The 22109-nt window shown below is 38.0% G+C and overlaps 1 protein-coding gene across 1 annotated transcript; it reads left to right on the top strand.

Moving 5' to 3' along the window:
• The first annotated feature begins 4177 nt into the window (after positions 1–4177).
• On the top strand, positions 4178–4702 carry LOC127082302 (uncharacterized). Its single transcript, XM_051022536.1, has one exon. The coding sequence runs from the start codon at positions 4178–4180 to the stop codon at positions 4700–4702; it is 525 nt and encodes a 174-aa protein (XP_050878493.1).
• The last annotated feature ends 17407 nt before the right edge of the window (positions 4703–22109 follow it).

Here is a 22109-nt window from a genome sequence, read left to right as displayed (position 1 = left end):
GATTTGGCAGCAGCTGGAGTCTTATCAACAAGTGCTCCACCATTAGCAGCATCTAAAATGTTTCTTTCCATTGGTAGCAATCCCTCATAAAAGTATTGTATTAGTAATTATTCAGAAATCTAGTGGTGAGGACAACTCGACACTAACTGTTTGAATCTCTCCCAATATCCAGCCAATGATTCCATGTCAACCTGTCTAATACCACATATTTCTTTTTTGATTGAAGATGCTCTTGAAGTAGGGAAAAATATTTCTAAGAAGATTTTCTTCATATTATTCCAACTTGTAATATTTGGCTCAAGATAATATAACCAATCTTTTGCAGCACCTTGTAGTGAGAATGGAAATGCTCTAAGATTTACATGATCTTCAGTAATTCCTTGAGGTCTCAATGGTGTAGAGAAAACAACCTGAAATTCCTTAAGATGCTTATACGGATCCTCACCTGCAAGACCATTAAACCTTGGCAACAAGTGTATTAAACCAGATTTCAACTCAAAAGGAATAGTAACATCAGCATATTCAATACATAAACCATTGTAATTCCTATCAGGAGCAGTAAGTTCTCTCAGAGTTCTTTGGTCAGCCATATTAAACTCAATATAAAAAAAAATCAACAAACAATGAGAAAACACATAACTAATTCAGCAATGCAGCAACAAATAGGAAAATACCGACAATGTCCCTATTAAGAACAAACAATTGAAATACGTAAATAACTATTGAAACAAAAGGGAAAAAATACAAAAACAAAAAAATTAATCTAATAACGTCAATTAAAATTTTTGAGAATTTTTTCGGAATTTTTTGAAACTATCAAAATAGAAAAAAAATCATAAAAAATAGAAAAATAAGGAATTTCGGATTTTTAGAACGACTTCCATTATTTAGTCCCTAAATAGAGGTTTTTGATCCTTGGTTTTTTCCTAATTAACCGACAAAGAATCGGAATAATTTAGATAATTTCCTAAAAAAACAGATTTTTTTAATCCTAAAACGCAAAAAGACCAAAACGCAAGAAAGTTAGGGCAAAAAAATGCTAAAACACAACACCTATGACTATAATAATAGCTAGACTATAATAATGGTTAAAATTTACAAGAATCCCTGACAACAACGCCAATTTGATCCGCTATCGCGCACGAGTCAAAACGAGTAATTAGAAAACTATAGTTTAGCGGAAGCGACAACTTGAGTATCGTATCGCAAGGATTCTTGTATTATTCTTAACCTAATGGAATTTATTTAAGGGGGGTTTATGTTTTCGTGGTCGATTTAAAAAACAAAGCAAAAAAAATGATTAAAATAAGCGATTATAAAATAAATCAATCTACTGTTTTCGGTTTCCGGCTAATCACTGGTTTTTACCTACCAATTCCCTAAGCGGCTTCGATCTCTATTCGATTCAAATTCGATTGACAAGCACAATAGATATATGATAGATTTATATTCCTATATTTCGAATTAAGCAAACGGATAAATACAATCGTGAATTAAGCAAACACGATTTACAAACGCAATTTAACGACAAAGCGACGAAAACGGAGATTAATAGTTAGGAATGCAATCATACGAATTTAATCAAAACCATTCCACAAAATACAGATTAAGCAAATGCAATTTTATAGAATAGAATTGAAAGAGAACAAAATTAAATTGATAGAATAAAAATCTCAAAGTCTTGGAAATTCGGTTACAGCAGATTGACTCTACGAGATTAGTTCCTCTTCATGATCGCACAAAAGCAAAAAGTTAACGTGAATAATGTGTATTTGCTACAGTACCGCGGATGTCCTTATAAACAGAATAAGGATTTCACTAATAATTCAAACTGGGCCGAAAAACCTAAATTCGGCCCAACAAATGGCCCAAAAGAAAATATTTCCTAAAATACAAAACTTCAACGAATTAATTGAGACGTCTTCACTCCGAATCAGCTTTTGGCTCCAACATAAAAGTTGTAGCTCTTTCTCTTATCTTTCCAACAACTGATAGCACGCCTCGATCCGATACTCCTAGCTCCTGTTATGAATTTATTCGTGCAGACTGCTAATGCTGAAAATAAACTGCGAAAAACAAATAAGTGTAAAAATAAGATAAATTATAAAAACACATTAAAAGGGAAAAATAACCAAACTAAAACATGGAAATGTATAAGTATAAATATAGAATAATGTGCATAAAATAATAAATAAAATCATATTTGTTTAAAACAATAACATTTGATTTTGAATCCAATAAATGTTTTTTCAACTTAGTCTATTAAAAATTTATAATAATAAAATTTTGTAGGTTTTAAACAGATTGATATCGACGAGATACATAATTTAAAGAAAACATTATGTTTAATACGGATTTAAAATAGGTAGTATTAATCAATAACATTTTAAAAAAATTAATTGAAATTTTGATTATCCTATTTTTTTTTAAAGTTTTATTCCCTGTTAGCTGGAAGTTTCGACGTCAGGCTGGACTCAATGAGCGAAGAAGAGAGAATACTTTTTAAGACATTTTGGACTTTGACATAAAGAACATTGTATGAGAAAGTCAGTCAAAGTGATCCTTCTATAAGAGGGAATTGCTATGAGACTTAAAAATACTTCTAAGTTTAGAATGGTAATTCGTCTGAGGCAACTTTAAGGTTGAGTTCGACACATATGTTTGAATTTGAATGAAAAAGGGATAACTGTATTTCGTTCTTATCCAGTTTTAAAGAAAAGACGCGTTGAACGTTATGATGAATTGAAGACATGCCGAGTGCAACGTGTCATTACCTGGAAGAAAAGCCATTGACATCAGTTATTTCGACTTAGTATATATAGGGGTCTTAGTGTTAGGATTTCGGGGTGTTCAATTTCTGTACAAATACTCAGAATTACTCAAAGTATCTCGCGTATTGAGAAAAGAGTATCATTGAGAATGTACGTTTGATAACACCATTTCTTACGTATCAATTAAAGTTTATTTATACTTTTTTCTAGAATTTATCTTCCATTGCAAGTCATTTTTCAAGCGCATTTATTATACTTTACTTTACATTCCGCAATTTATCTCTTTAAAACCCATTAAACGAACAATCTTCATACATGAATACTGTTGAAGTGTTCATCATTTTCCAAATACAATTTTCACGGAAAATAAATTGGCACACCCGGTAGGACAGTGTTAGTGTTTTAAAATAATTTTCTTTTTGAAAATCTTTATTAGTTCTTCATTTTGATATCTCTCTTTATAACTTCGTTGCATGTTACTGAGAAGTGGTAAAGTAGCCACAACAAACGAAGATAGACCAAGGAGAAGATACAGGGGGAGAATGGTGAATCCACCAAATAACCAAAATCCTCCAAATAGTAATGGAGAACCACCCCTGCATCTGTCCCAGGGGGAACTACAGTCGCAGCATCTGCTGCGGAACTTGTACCATCCACGACGAATTCAATGCTTGTGCAATCTATGGCCCAAAGTGGGCCTATTTTGTCGTATGTGCAGCCACAAGGCCCACCAGTAAATCTCTTAGGAATGCAGGGTCCACCAGTGATCCCCCCTCCAAGGGAAAATCAATTTTTTAGGCCCTGTGTGACTGATTTTTCGATGCCTTTAAATAGTCGCGAACAACCATTTGCCATGCCAACTTCGATGATGGCAAATTTACATAATTCAACATCAACATGTGCATACCCATTGGTGAATGCATCTTCGTCATTATAGGGGTCTGGGTCTGGTGTTAACAATTTGGGTCGAAGCCAAGCTTTAGGGTAGGTCTTCATACCCAGATATCCAATTTGACCAATAGTTTTGCTGCGATGTTGAGGCAGCAAATGGATGAAAGTAACCATAAAATGGTCCAGATGCTGGCCAAACAATGGGTACAAAATGTAACCCTTTTATCCAAAATACTACCCAATCAAACCAACAAATGGCAGTGCAAATGACGCGTATTGCAGATTTCTTTGGTGTGCCACAACCTCCTCGACACCCTCAAAGGGAATGGATAAGAGAAAATCAAGGGTTAGCCATCGAGGATGACTTTACCATTAACCAAGTCCCACGAAATGCACCACAAGCAAATATGGTGAATCAGGGAATATGAGTAGAACCACCCAGGGTCGAAGCCCTGAGAGTCGAACCCCCTAAGGCTGAGAAACAAATCCCAAGGGAAAGAGAACCAAGGGTAGTAATGGTAAATAGGCACCAAAATGCTGATGAAGTCGTACAACAAATTCGACGTGATGATATGGCAGCAAATAATAATCTAGAAACCATGGTCGAAAGAATCATGATGAGAAATGGGGTAGATGTTGGCCTTCATAGGCCAAATTACACATCACCTTTATCTGAGTATGTTCTGCAATCAGAATCATCCGCTAGATGGAAAGTCCCTAAGTTCACTCAATTCTCTGGGGACACTAGTGAATCCACTATAGAACATATGGCCAGATACCTAATAGAGGCATGGGAAATTGCAAATAATGAGAATCTTAGGATAAAATATTTCCCAAGTTCCCTTACGAGGAATGCCTTCACATGGTTCACCATATTACCAGTGAATTCTATTGATACTTGTACTCGTTTGGAGAGATTGTTCCACAAGCAATTCAACATGGGACAGCTGAAGATAAGTCTGAAAGAATTAGCCAGCATCAAACGAAAGTTCATTGATTCAATAGATGAGTACCTAAATAGGTTTCATTTTCTCAAGTAAAGATGTTTTATGCAAGTGCCTGAGCATGAGTTGATCAAAATGACCGCTGGTGGCCTTGATTACTCTATTAGGAAAAAATTGGTTACCCAATACCTGAGAGACATGGCCCAGTTGGTTGATAGAGTTCGACGGGTAGAACGTTTGAAGACTGAGAAATCCAGAGCAAACAAAACTAATAGGAAAGATAGAATAACTTATCTCGAATTAGGTGATGACAAAATTTAAACGTATGGTGATCAGGTGGACTTCGACAAAAGTGAAATTGACCTTGCTGAACTAAAGCAATGACCACCTTATTCTTACAAAGTCTTAGCACCTTCAAATGGGAAGAATCCAGTCGAACTAGAAAAGAGTGATAGGTTTCCTAAGAAAACTTATACCTTCGATGTCACCAAATGTGACGAAATCTTCGACTTACTTGTCAAAGATGGCCAAATGATAATGCCTCCTGGCACTAAAATGCCCCCTTTAAAACAGAGAAAAAAGAGGGGTTTTTGTAAGTATCATAATTTTTTGGGCCATAAAATTTCACAATATTTTCTTTTCAGGGATCTTGTACAAAGTGCTATTAGGATGGAAGGCTCAAATTTGGAGACAAATCGAAGGCTCCAATAAGGATTGATTTAGATCCTCTCCAGACCACTGATGCTCACTACACTAAACCATCCATGGTCAATATGGTGGAGATATCCATGGGTTCTGGAAAGAATGCTGAGATGGTCAAAGTTGTTGATGGATTTAACCAGCAAGCTACTGAAGGCTTCACCAATGGGACCACTGAGGGTTTCGCTCAGCAAGTCACTGAAGGATATAACAAAGGGATCATTGAGGATCCCCATAAAATGTTCATAACAACGGAAACCACTAAGGGTTTTGACAAAGAGGTCCATGAGGATCTCAATAAAGAAACTGTTGTAAGTTTCACAACGAATGAAACCACTGAAGGTTTCATACGCATAAATATGACTGAGGCTAATGAGGGCCTTATGGTTAGGTTGCAGGAGTTGGACATCACTAGGGGTGCCAACTTAGGGGTTAACATGGTTGATATGACCTAGAAGACCGCTGCAATGGAGGTGGATAAAGAAAGCCTCCGACAAGAGGAATATAAAAAACTGGCATACCCCAACCAAGAGGAAGGTTTGGTCGAATTCCTCCACAGATGCCAGAGGAAAATATCGGAGGTGATGTTGTGCCCAAGGTGCAGTTCAGTGTTTGACAGGAAAGCTGCAGAGAACCTTGAAGGAGTTCGATTGGCCAAGAAGGGGAGAAACTGGAGAGACCCTAAAAGCAACTAAGCGTTCGATGGTAGAAGGGATCCTAGAAGGGGAGACCAAAGAGGCCTAACTCTTCAAGAAAATAGGCCTTCGACCTACAATCCCACTGCTGACGCCCCTAGGGGTAGGTGGGTGAAACCAGTAGAAGGAAGATGACAAGGCCATCAAAAATGGAAAAACTTTGAAGTCGAAAGGGGGTCCTCAATAGCATACTGAAAGGAGTTTCAAGCTTCGAAATAATTGGCGTATCGCTCCGAAAATTATAAGGGGAAGAACCCAATGTCCAGGTCCTAGTGGAGGAGGCAACAATAACAAAGAAAAGCTGAAAGGGAGGCTGCTGAATAGGCGAAACCTGAGTCAAGTAGAAACGAACCATCGAAGCAGGAAAATAAGGAAGAAAGAAAGCTTGTCGAGAGGAAGTTGTTTTCTCCTCATAAGAAGGTGTCTGTAGAGAAGTCTAATCATGAAGATGACATGATGACAAATGACTTCAATTCAGATTCGGAAGCCTCATTAGACATTGCTTGCAATGTTGATTCAGATTTCCCAGAGAGTATGATCAAGTCATGGAAGTAGAAGAGCCAGAAGATTTGACTGAAATAAAGATGGCCAGGTACAAGCTTGTTTGTTATTATATAATGAACAATGGCTGTGTAGAAGAAAAAAATGCCTTTTTCGAAAGGTCGGATGAATCAATGAAAAGTCATATGAAGCCTCTGTTTATCAAAGGTAAAGTAGTAAATGTGAGAGTGAGTAAGATTCTTATCGATGGTGGAGTGGCAGTTAACCTGATGCTGCACTACATACTGAAAAGGATTGGGAAAGATGATACTGAAACAAGGCCCCACAACATGGTTCTATCGAACTATGAAGGGAAAGTCAGAATAATAATGGGGGTAATACAAATAGACCTCATAGTTGGCACAATAACAAGGCCAACAATGTTTATGATGATAACATCAAAGGCCAATTATAATCTGCTGCTAGGTCGAGAGTGGATTCATGACATCAGTGTGGTCCTTTCTTCAATGCACCAAAGGACCACCATCTGGAGAAATGATGAGATCATTGAAAACATAGAAGCGGACCAGAGCTATTTCATGGCCCAGGTTAATCATGTAGACAAAAGCAACTTCGAGAAGAACCTCGCTCACATAGCACCTTGTACTCCTGTAGGGTTCGACTTCACACCTGCAGAGAATGCATTATGTTCCCTATATCTACACCTAACCCATGGGTTTCAATGGGATAGAAAAGTTTTAGGCAAATAAGACTTGGGCTATGGAGGAACATAAGGTATCCAACCAACGGGTTGGGGAAGCGAATTCGATGATGATGTCTGATCCAAAGATATTAGAAAGGATTTCGGCTTATATAGCCAGAAAAAAAATTAAAAGCGACCTTAGAGGCCCAAGTTAAATACATGGTTGTCGAATCCAAAAAGAATGAAATGCACTTGGGGATTCCTGGTAAGGATTCTGATCCAGAACCACCTGATAAGGTTCGAGATGAAGTGCAAGGCCAGAGGCTCGACGCCATATACGATGACGAATCTTCAGGTTTCGAAATGGATCCGTTGGCAAATAACACAAAGATGCTAGTGCAAGATCCTCTAGAAGAGATCGACTTGGGGAAAAGGGGGATCAAAAGGCCAACATATGTAAGTGCCAACATCATCCCAGAACTCAAGATCGAAGTGATCCAGTTGCTGAATGAAAGAAAATTGCGATCCAAAATGCAGTGGATCTTATAAAATTTCCTTTAGTGATCCTTACAAATGGATATGATAAGTGATAGAAACCGTTACCTCTTGTGGAGATTGAAAACTTTGATGCAGATCTAAGGAGTGATCACGGGCATTGAATGGTGACAACGCCTTTACTCAGTCCACATAAACGAATTCCTTCAGTCTCAGTGCTAGCTGCTATGAATGAAGGCTTTGAGTGAGAGAGAGAAACAAAATTTCATCAAGTGAAATGCTTCTGCACATGGGTTCTATTTATAGAACCACTTGTGTGGATTGCAAGCTAAAAATCCCACTTAAGTGTATGTGGCCTATATCTTATGGTATACCGAAAATCACTTAATCGTGTGGTACCTTACCATATTTCGTATTCTACTTAAGTGCATTGTACCTTACGATGTTCTACAATTCACTTAAGTGCACCGTACCTTATGGTGTTCCTTATTTACTCTATCTCTCATAAATCTACCCTTTTGTGTGTGACCCTGAAGGTTTTCGCGACATTGGCAATTATATTAAATCACGTATTTAACATAATAAACAATGAGCGGTATCTAGAAACACATCGCTACTACCCAAGACACGAAAATGTCATGTGACCTGACAAATTCTTTTTGTGATAATACTTGTGAGTACAATTACCCTTTTTGCCCTTATGTCTATATTGAACACAATGCATAGACCGTGTCATCCCTGTCCAGTTCATTATTGGACCCTTAGACATTTATCCTGTTACACAGGTGGGAAAATTCCATCTATGTCACTCATGTCCCTCAACATGCTTCGTGGAGTAACCATCAACTGTCTTTATGGTCATCCAGTTACGGACAATGTTTGATCAACAATAAAGCACTCGACTCTACATCTTGGGTCCATAGTGGTTTCAGGTCGAAGGATGGCATACACCACTATCACAATGAGAATAACTTATGACACTTTGCATAACATTCTACGTAGTATTCTCATAGCGAGTCAATCCAGTATAAATATTACTCCTAATATTCATACCTATGTTTAAGACTTGATAACTCCTTATCCATGATCCATGAGATGTGATCATTAGTCTATATACATAATAATATTAATGCTTTAATGTTATCCCACTTCACAAAAAGCTTGACTACGAATACTTTAAGAATAATGAAGTTTAGGTTTGAACCACCATGGAAGTGGCTCAGGAATCTGCGGAGGATTTCTTGGTTGAATGAGGTTCTTGAGAATCAAGGACAGGTATACTTATGCATATGACATAGGAATAGGGTCAAATGAGACCTTCTTCCTCTCAAAGCTTTGTTGGTTATTATTGTTGTTCTTGTAGTTGGTTCTTTGTTGCGGTTGTTGTTGACGTTGTTGTTGCTGAATCGGAACTAATTGATTGTTGGAATTGTTGGAAAATACAGGAATTACTGATGAAACTTGGTGTTGATGTTGACGAGGTTGAGAACTGTTTCTGACATGAGGCCTTGTAACACCCCGATAAAATATGATAATTATTTAATTTAAGTTAATAGTATATTTATTAATTTAATTAAATAATTGGAATATTATTGGATTATTATTATTGGAATAATAAAGTTGGAATATATATAAAGAGTTCCATTTGGTAAAAAGGGTTTTTCACGTGAAAACCAGAGAAGCGACAGAAAGTGAGAAAAGGGCAAAGAGGAAGAGCAAGAGAACAAGGGTTGTTGAAGGTCAAAGAAGGATTTGCCGGATTAACTCAGGTAAGGGGGGTTTGTCGTCGTTTAATGGGTATTATGGGTTAACATGTAATGGGTAGTAATAAGCCATTGAATCAACTCTAATTAGAATGATGCATGATGAAATTGGTGAACTTTTGGATGAATGAGATATGAGTATAACTGAAGAAAATTCGTAGGAATTAGATGTAATAAGGTTAGAAATTGTGAAATTGAATGTGTAGGATCTGTGTTAGATAATATGAACGAATGCGGTGTAAAAATTGGACTAGGAAAGGTTGGATCTGAGAAATCTCGTAGCAGAGAAAACCCATAGCAGATCTGGAAATTGGTTTCTGGTCATACGCGTATGACACTAGGCCATACGCGTATGAGATGGCCTGGTACGCGTATGGGGTGAGGCCATACGCGTATGGATGAAGAAGATGATGTTTTTAACGCAGTTTTATCTCTGTTGGTACGCGTATGAGAGAAGTGGTACGCGTAGCATACGCGTATGAGATGGGTCATACGCGTATGGGCAGAAGTTGGATTTTTCTGAGCTGTTGTTGTGCAGTTTTTGGTCGTTTCAGCTGAGTGATGTAATTTAGCTGATGTATGATATAGTAGGGATCAATTCCCGTTGTTTTGAGCAGTATAGGTATTAGTAGAGTGTGCTAATACTGTGATTTATTATTGGGCATGATATGATATGATTCTGTGATAAACATGCTGATGATGTATGATGGTATGCATAATGCTGTGAATGTATCTGTTATGTATGCAATTGTGAATGGACTGTTTATGGCTTAGAGTGTGAGCATATGTCTATCTTGGATTGTTGTTGATGTTTGCATGCTAGGTGATTTAGCGTGTATAGCATGGCCTTTATGGTGGTAGCTAATTCCCATGGTGAGGAATTAGTGAGTGAGTTGTTGTGGATTGTTGTTGATGTTTGCATGCTAGGTGAATTAGCGTGCATAGCATGGCCTTTATGGTGGTAGCTAATTCCCATGGTGAGGAATTAGTGAGTGAGTCACTAGGTCTCAAATGAGTGGGACTAGTGAGCTTGGTAGCCGTATCTGGGTTTGATCGGTGAGGTTGAACTGCGTGTTCACGAATAGTCGGTACCGCATGCATGGAGTCTCATTGCATAATGTATGTATGGCGTATAATATGAATGGATGTATTCCAATATTATACATGTGTTTTGTGTTTGTGTTGAGTATGATTTTGAGTTGATGTTGCAGTTGCTGAATGTGTGATCTGATTAGGGTGATGAAATGTGTTAATTTACTTAGCATTACATGATATTTTATAATGCTTATTATATCGATTGAGGAACTCACCCTTACAACTATGTTTCAGGTAACGAGCAGTGATTGAGTAGAAGCTAGTGCTTGGAGTCTAGTGTAGTTCCTTAGTGGGTCATGCTCTGGTATATGTAACATCGGGACGGGATGTTTTACCTTGTTTTCATTTGGTTGTTGAATGATTTTACATGTAATGTGTTACATGGTTTGCATATCCGCTGCGAATTATGCAATATTTTATTTTGATTAATAAATGAGCATGACAAACTATTTTGGTGAATGGTGTGAAGTGTCAAGTGTGACACCCTTAATTGCATATCTACTCTGATTTATATTTTGTTGTTTTAATTTAAATTTGGGGTATTTTAGAAGGGTGTTACATTAGTGGTATCAGAGCATAGTCGGTCGAGTCGAGTCGTAATTATTCTGTTTCCCTGTACGTGATAGGTGTTGTGTAACCCTATCAGTACTTATTGTTTTAGCTTGTTGGGTTTTCAGAATAGAGATGGCTGGAAGAGGTAGAGATGATGCTGCGATTGCTGAGGCTCTGGGTATGCTAGCTGGAGTACTTGGAGGGAATCCGAATGTTGTGGGATTGGGAGCTGCTCGTCAACTGAGTGAGTTCCAGAAGAACAATCCTCCAATGTTCAAGGGAGCATACGATCCAGATGGTACACAGAAGTGGTTGAAGGAGATCGAGAGGATCTTCCGAGTGACTGAGTGTGCCGATAACCAGAAGGTCAGGTTCGGTACGCATATGCTGTCAGAGGAAGCAGATGATTGGTGGGTTGCTGCCCGCACTGAGTTGGAAGCTGCTGGGAGTGCTGAGATCACTTGGGCGGTGTTCAGAGAGAGATTCCTGAGGAAGTACTTTCCAGAGGATGTCAGAGGAAAGAAAGAGATAGAGTTCTTAGAATTGAAGCAAGGCAACCGGTCTGTTACTGAGTATGCTGCTAAGTTCACAGAGTTGTCGAAGTATTACACTCCCTATAATGAGGCTACTAGGGAATTTTCAAAATGTGTGAAGTTTGAGAACGAGTTACGTCCCGAGATCAAGCAGGCTATTGGGTATCAGCGGATTAGAGTGTTTTCTGACTTGGTTGACTGTTGCAGGATTTTTGAACAGGATACCAAGGCCAGAGCGGAGAGCTATCAGCATAGGGTTGATAGGAAAGGCAAGAATCAGAATGATTGTGGGAAACCGTATGCAGCTGGCAAAGGTTTCCAGAGACAGAGTGGGATGAAGAGACCTTGTGGGGGAGACTCCAGTGCCCCTGCTAAGTGTTACAGATGTGGTCAGGCTGGACATCGTATCCATGAGTGTACTAGTACTGAGAAGAAGTGTTTCAAGTGTGGAAAAGGTGGTCACCTGGCTGCAGAGTGCCGGTTAAAGACTATGACTTGTTTCAACTGTGGAGAGGTGGGTCATATCAGTCCACAGTGTCCTAAGCCTAAGAAAGAGAACCAGTCGGGAGGCAAGGTCTTTGCTTTATCGGGTTCTGAGACTTCTGCAGATGATCGTTTGATCCGAGGTACGTGTTATATTAATGGCTTTCCTCTTGTAGCTATTATTGACACAGGTGCGACTCATTCCTTTATATCTTTGGATTGTGCTGTGAAACTTAAATTAGAGATATCTGAGATGCATGGGAGTATGGTGATTGATACTCCTGCGAAGGGTTCAGTGACTACTACTTCAGTTTGTTTAGATTGTCCTTTGAGTATTTTTGGTAGAGACTTTGGGATGGACCTCGTGTGTCTTCCACTAGTGCAGATTGATGTTATCCTGGGTATGAAATGGTTGGTGTTTAACCGAGTTTATATCAACTGTTTTGATAAGACTGTGATCTTTCCTGAGATTGAGGAAGGAAAGAGTTTGTTTCTATCAGCAAGGCAGGTGAATGAGGCAGTAGCAGATAGGGCAGAGTTGTTTATGCTGTTAGCGACTTTGGAGGCTAAAGATAAACTGGTAATTTGCGATCTAGCCGTGGTGTGTGATTTTCCTGATGTGTTTCCTGAAGAAGTGAATGAATTACCGCCAGAGCGTGAAGTTGAGTTCTCGATTGATTTGGTACCTGGTACTAGACCGATATCGATGGCTCCGTACCGTATGTCTGCTGTTGAGTTAACTGAATTGAAGAGTCAGTTGGAAGATCTGTTGGATAAGAAATTTATTCGTTCGAGTGTGTCACCGTGGGGTGCACCGGTGTTATTGGTTAAGAAGAAAGAAGGTACTATGAGGTTGTGTGTGGACTACAGGCAACTGAATAAAGTGACGATCAAGAATCGGTATCCTTTGCCGAGGATTGATGATTTGATGGATCAGTTGGTTGGTGCGAGTGTGTTCAGCAAAATAGATTTGAGATCGGGGTATCATCAGATACGTGTGAAAACTGAAGATATTCAGAAGACTGCTTTCAGAACAAGGTATGGACATTATGAGTATTCTGTAATGCCTTTTGGTGTGACTAATGCGCCTGGGGTATTTATGGAGTATATGAATAGGATTTTCCATCCGTACCTAGACAAGTTTGTTGTGGTGTTTATTGACGATATTTTGGTGTATTCGAAATCTGAAGAAGAGCATGCTGAACATTTGAGAGTGGTTTTAGGAGTTCTACGGGAAAAGAAGTTATTTGCTAAACTGTCCAAGTGTGAATTTTGGTTAGAAGAGGTTAGTTTTCTTGGTCATGTGGTTTCAAGAGGTGGTGTTGCTGTTGATCCTTCTAAGATAGAAGCGGTATCTAAGTGGGAAGCTCCGAAGTCAGTTTCTGAGATAAGGAGTTTTCTTGGACTTGCAGGTTATTATAGGAAATTCATTGAGGGATTTTCTAAGTTGGCATTACCGTTGACGATGTTGACTAGAAAGGGGCAAGCGTTTGTTTGGGACTCAAAATGTGAAGAAGGTTTCCAAGAGTTAAAGAGGAGGTTAACTACTGCTCCTATTCTGATATTACCAAGTTCGTCGGAACCATTTGAGGTTTTCTGTGATGCTTCATTGTTGGGTTTGGGTGGTGTTTTGATGCAGAATAAGCAGGTTGTAGCTTATGCTTCGAGACAACTGAAGGTTCATGAGAGGAACTATCCGACACACGATTTAGAGTTGGCAGCTGTGGTATTTGTTCTGAAGTTATGGAGGCATTACTTGTATGGGTCAAGATTTGAGGTTTTCAGTGACCATAAAAGTTTAAAGTATTTGTTTGATCAGAAAGAGCTGAATATGAGACAGAGGAGATGGTTAGAGTTTCTGAAGGATTATGACTTTGGTTTGAATTACCATCCGGGTAAAGCAAACGTAGTGGCTGATGCATTGAGTCGGAAATCATTGCATATGTCTATGTTAATGGTTAAGGAATTGGATTTAATTGAGCAGTTTAGAGACTTGAGTTTGGTGTGTGAGAGTACTCACAATAGTGTTAAATTGGGAATGTTAAAGTTAACGAGTGGTATTCTGGATGAGATTAGAGAGGGTCAGAAATCCGATGTGCTTTTGGTTGATAAGTTGACTCTAGTGAATCAAGGTCAAGGTGGTGAATTCAGAGTTGATGAGAATGGTGTTTTGAAATTTGGTAATCGGGTGTGTATTCCAGATGTTACCGAACTTAAGAAGAGTATTCTTGAGGAAGGACATCGTAGTGGCCTGAGTATTCATCCTGGGACTACGAAGATGTATCATGATTTGAAAAAGTTATTTTGGTGGCCGGGAATGAAAAGAGAAATTGCGAGTTTTGTTTATTCCTGTTTGACTTGTCAGAAGTCAAAGATTGAGCATCAGAAGCCGTCTGGGCTAATGCAACCGTTGGCTATTCCAGAGTGGAAGTGGGATAGTATCAGTATGGATTTTGTTTCTGGTTTACCGAGGACAATTAAGAATTTTGAAGCTATTTGGGTGATTGTTGACAGATTGACAAAATCGGCTCATTTCATTCCGATCAGAATGGATTATCCGTTAGAGAGATTAGCTGAGTTGTATATTGAGAAAATTGTAAGTTTGCATGGTATTCCGTCGAGTATTGTTTCGGACAGAGATCCTAGATTTACATCGAAGTTCTGGGAAGGTTTGCAGAGGGCTTTGGGAACTAAGCTGAGATTGAGTTCTGCATATCATCCGCAGACTGATGGTCAGACTGAGAGGACGATTCAGTCACTGGAGGATCTTTTGAGGGCTTGTGTTTTGGAAAAGGGAGGTGCTTAGGATTGTTATTTACCTTTGATTGAGTTTCCCTACAACAATAGTTTTCATTCGAGCATTGATATGGCACCGTTTGAAGCTTTGTATGGTAGGAGATGTCGGACACCTTTATGTTGGTATGAGTCCGGTGAGAGTGCTGTGGTTGGACCGGAGATTGTTCAACAAACTACGGAAAAGATTAAGATGATTCAGGAGAAGATGAGGATTGCTCAGAGTCGTCAGAAGAGTTATCACGACAAGAGGAGGAAGTCACTTGAGTTTCAAGAGGGAGATCATGTGTTTCTTCGTGTTACTCCGATAACTGGGGTTGGTCGAGCTTTGAAGTCGAAGAAGTTGACACCTCGATTTATTGGTCCTTATCAGATTTTGGAGAGGATAGGGGAGGTAGCCTATCGTATCGCTTTACCGCCGTCACTTGCGAATTTGCATGAGGTTTTTCATGTGTCTCAGTTGAGGAGGTACATTCCTGATCCGTCGCATGTGGTCCAAGTAGATGATGTACAGGTGAGAGATAACCTGACTGTTGAAACATCACCTATGAGGATCGAGGATCGAGAGTTGAAGCAGTTGCGGGGTAAAGAGATTGCTTTGGTAAAGGTAGCTTGGGGAGGACCAGCAGGTGGCAATGTGACTTGGGAACTTGAGAGTCAGATGAAGGAGTCTTATCCAGAGTTATTCGCTTGAGGTATGTTTTCGAGGACGAAAACTCTTTTAGTGGGGGAGAGTTGTAACACCCCGATAAAATATGATAATTATTTAATTTAAGTTAATAGTATATTTATTAATTTAATTAAATAATTGGAATATTATTGGATTATTATTATTGGAATAATAAAGTTGGAATATATATAAAGAGTTCCATTTGGTAAAAAGGGTTTTTCACGTGAAAACCAGAGAAGTGACAGAAAGTGAGAAAAGGGCAAAGAGGAAGAGCAAGAGAACAAGGGTTGTTGAAGGTCAAAGAAGGATTTGCCGGATTAACTCAGGTAAGGGGGGTTTGTCGTCGTTTAATGGGTATTATGGGTTAACATGTAATGGGTAGTAATAAGCCATTGAATCAACTCTAATTAGAATGATGCATGATGAAATTGGTGAACTTTTGGATGAATGAGATATGAGTATAACTGAAGAAAATTCGTAGGAATTAGATGTAATAAGGTTAGAAATTGTGAAATTGAATGTGTAGGATCTGTGTTAGATAATATGAACGAATGCGGTGTAAAAATTGGACTAGGAAAGGTTGGATCTGAGAAATCTCGTAGCAGAGAAAACCCATAACAGATCTGGAAATTGGTTTCTGGTCATACGCGTATGACACTAGGCCATACGCGTATGAGATGGCCTGGTACGCGTATGGGGTGAGGCCATACGCGTATGGATGAAGAAGATGATGTTTTTAACGCAGTTTTGTCTCTGTTGGTACGCGTATGAGAGAAGTGGTACGCGTAGCATACGCGTATGAGATGGGTCATACGCGTATGGGCAGAAGTTGGATTTTTCTGAGCTGTTGTTGTGCAGTTTTTGGTCGTTTCAGCTGAGTGATGTAATTTAGCTGATGTATGATATAGTAGGGATCAATTCCCGTTGTTTTGAGCAGTATAGGTATTAGTAGAGTGTGCTAATACTGTGATTTATTATTTGGCATGATATGATATGATTCTGTGATAAACATGCTGATGATGTATGATGGTATGCATAATGCTGTGAATGTATCTGTTATGTATGCAATTGTGAATGGACTGTTTATGGCTTAGAGTGTGAGCATATGTCTATCTTGGATTGTTGTTGATGTTTGCATGCTAGGTGATTTAGCGTGTATAGCATGGCCTTTATGGTGGTAGCTAATTCCCATGGTGAGGAATTAGTGAGTGAGTTGTTGTGGATTGTTGTTGATGTTTGCATGCTAGGTGATTTAGCGTGCATAGCATGGCCTTTATGGTGGTAGCTAATTCCCATGGTGAGGAATTAGTGAGTGAGTCACTAGGTCTCAAATGAGTGGGACTAGTGAGCTTGGTAGCCGTATCTGGGTTTGATCGGTGAGGTTGAACTGCGTGTTCACGAATAGTCGGTACCGCATGCATGGAGTCTCATTGCATAATGTATGTATGGCGTATAATATGAATGGATGTATTCCAATATTATACGTGTGTTTTGTGTTTGTGTTGAGTATGATTTTGAGTTGATGTTGCAGTTGCTGAATGTGTGATCTGATTAGGGTGATGAAATGTGTTAATTTACTTAGCATTACATGATATTTTATAATGCTTATTATATCGATTGAGGAACTCACCCTTACAACTATGTTTCAGGTAACGAGCAGTGATTGAGTAGAAGCTAGTGCTTGGAGTCTAGTGTAGTTCCTTAGTGGGTCATGCTCTGGTATATGTAACATCGGGACGGGATGTTTTACCTTGTTTTCATTTGGTTGTTGAATGATTTTACATGTAATGTGTTACATGGTTTGCATATCCGCTGCGAATTATGCAATATTTTATTTTGATTAATAAATGAGCATGACAAACTATTTTGGTGAATGGTGTGAAGTGTCAAGTGTGACACCCTTAATTGCATATCTACTCTGATTTATATTTTGTTGTTTTAATTTAAATTTGGGGTATTTTAGAAGGGTGTTACAGGCCTCCTCTGCCTCCCCACGGATACTGAGTTAGTCTCTCCTTCCTTCCTCTCAGAGAAACTCCCACCATACTTCTTACTAGACGATGCTTCTTCCTTAGACAGACGTCATTGTCGTATCTCGTAAAATATGATTCCTCGCGATGGTCGCGGAAAAAATTATGTTCAAACAGAGTCGCCACCGAACTTTATTTATTCCAATGAAGGAATAGGAAAATATCGATAAAACCTTTAGGAAATGGAATAATGGTCGTCGCAACCATATTCGGGTTCGGGAGTTAATTACGCAAGGGGAAGGTATTAGCACCCCTCACGTCCGTTGTACTCAACGGGAACCTTTTAGTTCTAACTTGCGTTTTGAGTGTTAATTTATGTTGTTTGTTATCTTCGGGTTATAAATATATTGAAAATAGAAATGGATGGGAACCTCAGAAAGGGAAAGGGGAGGTTTTTTATTAGTGTGCTCGCGAAGATACATCATTCTCCTGCCTACGTATCCTTATGGTGTAATAAGGAAGTCAGAGCATTCGTAGTTCGGGCAACTACGGTTTGTTGGTGTCTTTTAATGAACGACTGTCTAGGTCGCGTTCTAAAGGCTAAACATTGGCTTGTCTACTCTCGGTGGAGGCTTAAGCACTAGTTTGTTGTGCACGTTAGAAAGGATTAAACAGTGTTCTTTTTAAAGATAGTTTTGATCACACGAGGGTGACAAGTTGGATTAATATGTTTGAATGTTTGTTTGATTGGCTTCAATTGCATGGGGCGAGGACAGATAAATTTGATGTGTTGAGATATTTTTGTTGGATGACGATTACTCGGATGGTCGAGTAAGACAACTCGTATCCTAATAGTCGAGAAAGGGAATAGAAGACTCTAGACCATTTCTTTTTCATCCTTAATTATAAAAAGGATTTAACGATGATTAAGGTGTTTTGAATGGATGAAGAATACTCGGATAGCCGAGTACGGTAACTCGTATCCTAATAATCGGGAAAGGGAATAGAAGACTCTAGACCGCTTCCTTTTTCATCTGAGCAACTATGAAAATAGGGTTATGTATGGTTGATGTATTTTTGAATAAACGACAAGTACCCGAATGGCTGAGTAAGACAACTCATATCCAAGCATTTGAGAAGAGGAATTGAAGACTCAAGACCATCTCCCTTTTCATATAATTTATTATGAAATGATTTGATTAATTTATTAATTTGTGGAAAAATGACCATTGTTCGACTGACCGAGTAACAAAACTCGTATTCAAACAATTGAGGAGAGAAGTTGAAAACTCAAAGTCATCTCCCTTTTTATTTTGTTATTATTAAAATAATTTGATTTAATCTTGGTTTGGAATTTTGTAGAGAAACGACAATTATTTGACTAACCAAGTAAGAGAACTTGTATTCAAATAATCGAGGAGAAAAAATTGAAAACTCAAAGTCATCTCCCTTTTCATTTCTTATTATTGTAAGAATGTTTTGATTTGCTTAAGTGGATTAGACATGACGACTATTTGACTAACTGAGTAAGAGAACTCATATTCAAATAATCGAGGAGAGGAGTTGAAAACTCAAAGCCATCCCCCTTTTCATTTCCAAATGGTATTTAATTGTGATTAGGCATTTTAATTTAATTTTAAAAATACTCGATATTGGATTGAGGTTTGAATTTGTGTTTTTTGAATAAGTCAAATTTCATTTGGTGAATCAATCATCTACTCGATTAATTAATAACCAACTAGGTCTCATTGTAAGAAAGCCCAAGAGTAAGTTGTGTGAGGTTGATGGCGATGCTTCAAAAGCGATCGACTTACAAGGGTATGGAAGGATGATCTCGACATTGAACCGAGAGTTGCATGATTTATTTGTGGTTGTGGATTGATGATGAAATTGAATGGAATCGATTTTGGATTATGAAATAATAATGGAAAAGAAATCGATCAACCTTCACTTATAAATTTATCAGAATTTGGTTAAGTCGATTAATTGAATTAATTAAGATTAATTATCATAATTATTTAATTATCCCAAATAATTAAGTTAATTAAGATTAATTAATTAAAATGAATTAATCAAACAAAAGTTCAATTAATTATTATTTTTCTAAAAAAAACAATTGAAAATAAGTGACAATGTTGATTTATTCAATGGATTCGGTGTGCTCAAACCGGTTTGTGCGAGATAACAATGATCAATGTTATTCGCGAAATCCAAACACGGAAAAACTATTCTTTTGATTTATTGAGAATTTGGTGGAGTAACGACATAAAGATGCCGAATCCGTAGATAAAAACTCCGATTTACGTAGGGAAATTAAATATTAGCAACACAAATTTACAATGTTATTCTCATCTTATTTCAATTCTAATCTAAAGACAACATACATAAACAAGTAATAATTGGAGATTGACATATTTATTTATTGAGACCATTTCAGGCATATATTTCAAGATGAACATTTGTAATAATAAAAATGGAACAAACCGAATTACCATGACAGTGTGCTTAGAACTTAATTATTATACCAAAATAGCTATTAAGGTTAGCTTAATGGATAATATTATAATTAAAAAAAGATGTACTAAACTTGTACTCCCTCGTCATTTGATTTTCACATTATACTACTGAGAAGAGTACAACTTAAATTGCAAGCTATAATTACATTAGAATTTAATTTGTAAAGGAATGTAAGTCTTGTAAACTTTTCTGTTATAAACAAGATATATGTGACGCGTTTGTTTTGTTTCCAGAAAAAAAATAGAAGCAGTAGATATTTACAAATCAACTCATTATATTACTACGAGTCCAATAACAAGAGCTTAATAAGAATGTGGAATTGAATCGAACAAATTACAAATCCAACACAGCAGCTCACGCAATACATATAACATTATAACGTTTGCAGCAACAAACAAGTCGAAAGTATTAAAACTTATGAAATACCAAACTGCGCAAAACTGAGCCTCTATTTAGATTATTACCGAATACGCAAGCACATACACATCAACCATTATTCAACAATGTTATAAATTTAAAACAGAGTCAAAAGCCCGAGACAGCTGGTAATATGTTGAACATAATGATACCAAAATCATCGAGAATTCGTGAATCATAACTGAAATCGCAACACAAATGCAAATGGAAAGAACCAATAGTAGATTGAATGTTACCTAGGTTTCTCGTTGTTATTGTGTTGGCAGCCGTATCGAATCGGAATCGATTTATTGAGCGTGAACCATCTACGACATATTGTTGTGATTTGGAATCTGAATGTGGAAGAGAACTGTAGCGAGTGAGATAATTTCGCGATGTGGGCAGAAATTTACGGAGATTGAGAAGTGGATATGTGGCGGTGTTGGCGTTGACGGCGCAAAAGCTTGGCGAGAATGAAACAGATCGAGCGATTGAGGATGAAGACGCGTTGGGTTTATGCGTCTTGGGGGTAGTGGATTTCGAAGCGGTTGAGGCGTCGCCAGACGGAGAGGGTTCTCAGTGGCGGAGATCGTAAGTGAAATGTTGGCGACTATGGCGGTTGTGTAGGTGGATGCGGCGATTGAGGGTGTGGTCGAGGAAAACGAAAGGGTGGTTGGCTTTAATGGTGGAGGAGCATTTGTGTTCTCCGGCGGTGCGTGTGATCGGAGGTGAAGTGGTGGTTGTGAAGGCGTTTGAGAACACCGTTGGAAAAAGATGAGATTTTTGGTGTTGTGGTTGTAATGGGAGTGGTGATTTTGGATTCCTGTTTCCGTTTGCTTCTTTCTTTTTGTTCTTTTTGTTTTTCTTTTTTGTTTCTTTTCTAGAGTGTGTAGTAGAGAGAAGAGAGAGAGAGAGAGAGAGTATGAGAGACTTAAAATTGGAATAGGTGATACTGTCACCCTTTTTGACGTGTGGGAATTGATGAGTGGTGAGAGAGGGTATATGAGGTGAGGGAAGCGTGAAAGAAGAGAAGGAGTGTGTGAGAGGAGAGAGACGTGAGCTGTCAAGTGAGGAAGGAGAGACGTGTGTGAAATAGTTGGCGTGTTACTGAGAGTTTTTATTTTCTTTTTCCTTTTTATTAATAATTCTTATTATCTATTATTTAAAGAAAAATATTTATTAAAAATTCTTAGATAGTAAATTATAATAATAAGACAAATTTCTAATTTTGAGTATTAAAATAAAGAAATAAAAGGATTGATTATAAACAGAAGTCGGATGTAAATTTGTTCGAAAAATTAAATCAGACACACTAAAATGATCAGCACAAAATATGCTTATTAAAAAAATACAGCGTTTCGTCAAACTCTGAAATAAATTTGCACCGGTTAAAAGGCTCAGGCGAGTCAAAATACAACCGAAACAGCTGCTAAAATAAACAACGAGCACACCATGTTAAACTACGTGAACTGTAGATTAATAATACTGGTGTCTGTAATTTTAATTTTGAAACTTTTTACCCGCTGATTTGTGCACGTTCTTGAGAAATGATTCAACCGATTTGTCTGTATTTTCAATAAATTTATTCTGACTGATATTTTAATTATTATTCATGATGGAATGCATGTCATGTTGTGCATATGATCCAAATTAAAGATG

Source organism: Lathyrus oleraceus, chromosome 5 (genome assembly GCF_024323335.1).
Source record: "Lathyrus oleraceus cultivar Zhongwan6 chromosome 5, CAAS_Psat_ZW6_1.0, whole genome shotgun sequence".
Taxonomy (NCBI): Eukaryota; Viridiplantae; Streptophyta; class Magnoliopsida; order Fabales; family Fabaceae; genus Lathyrus; species Lathyrus oleraceus.
Note: the sequence above shows the minus strand (reverse complement) of the source record. Positions and strands in the feature narration are given on the sequence as shown.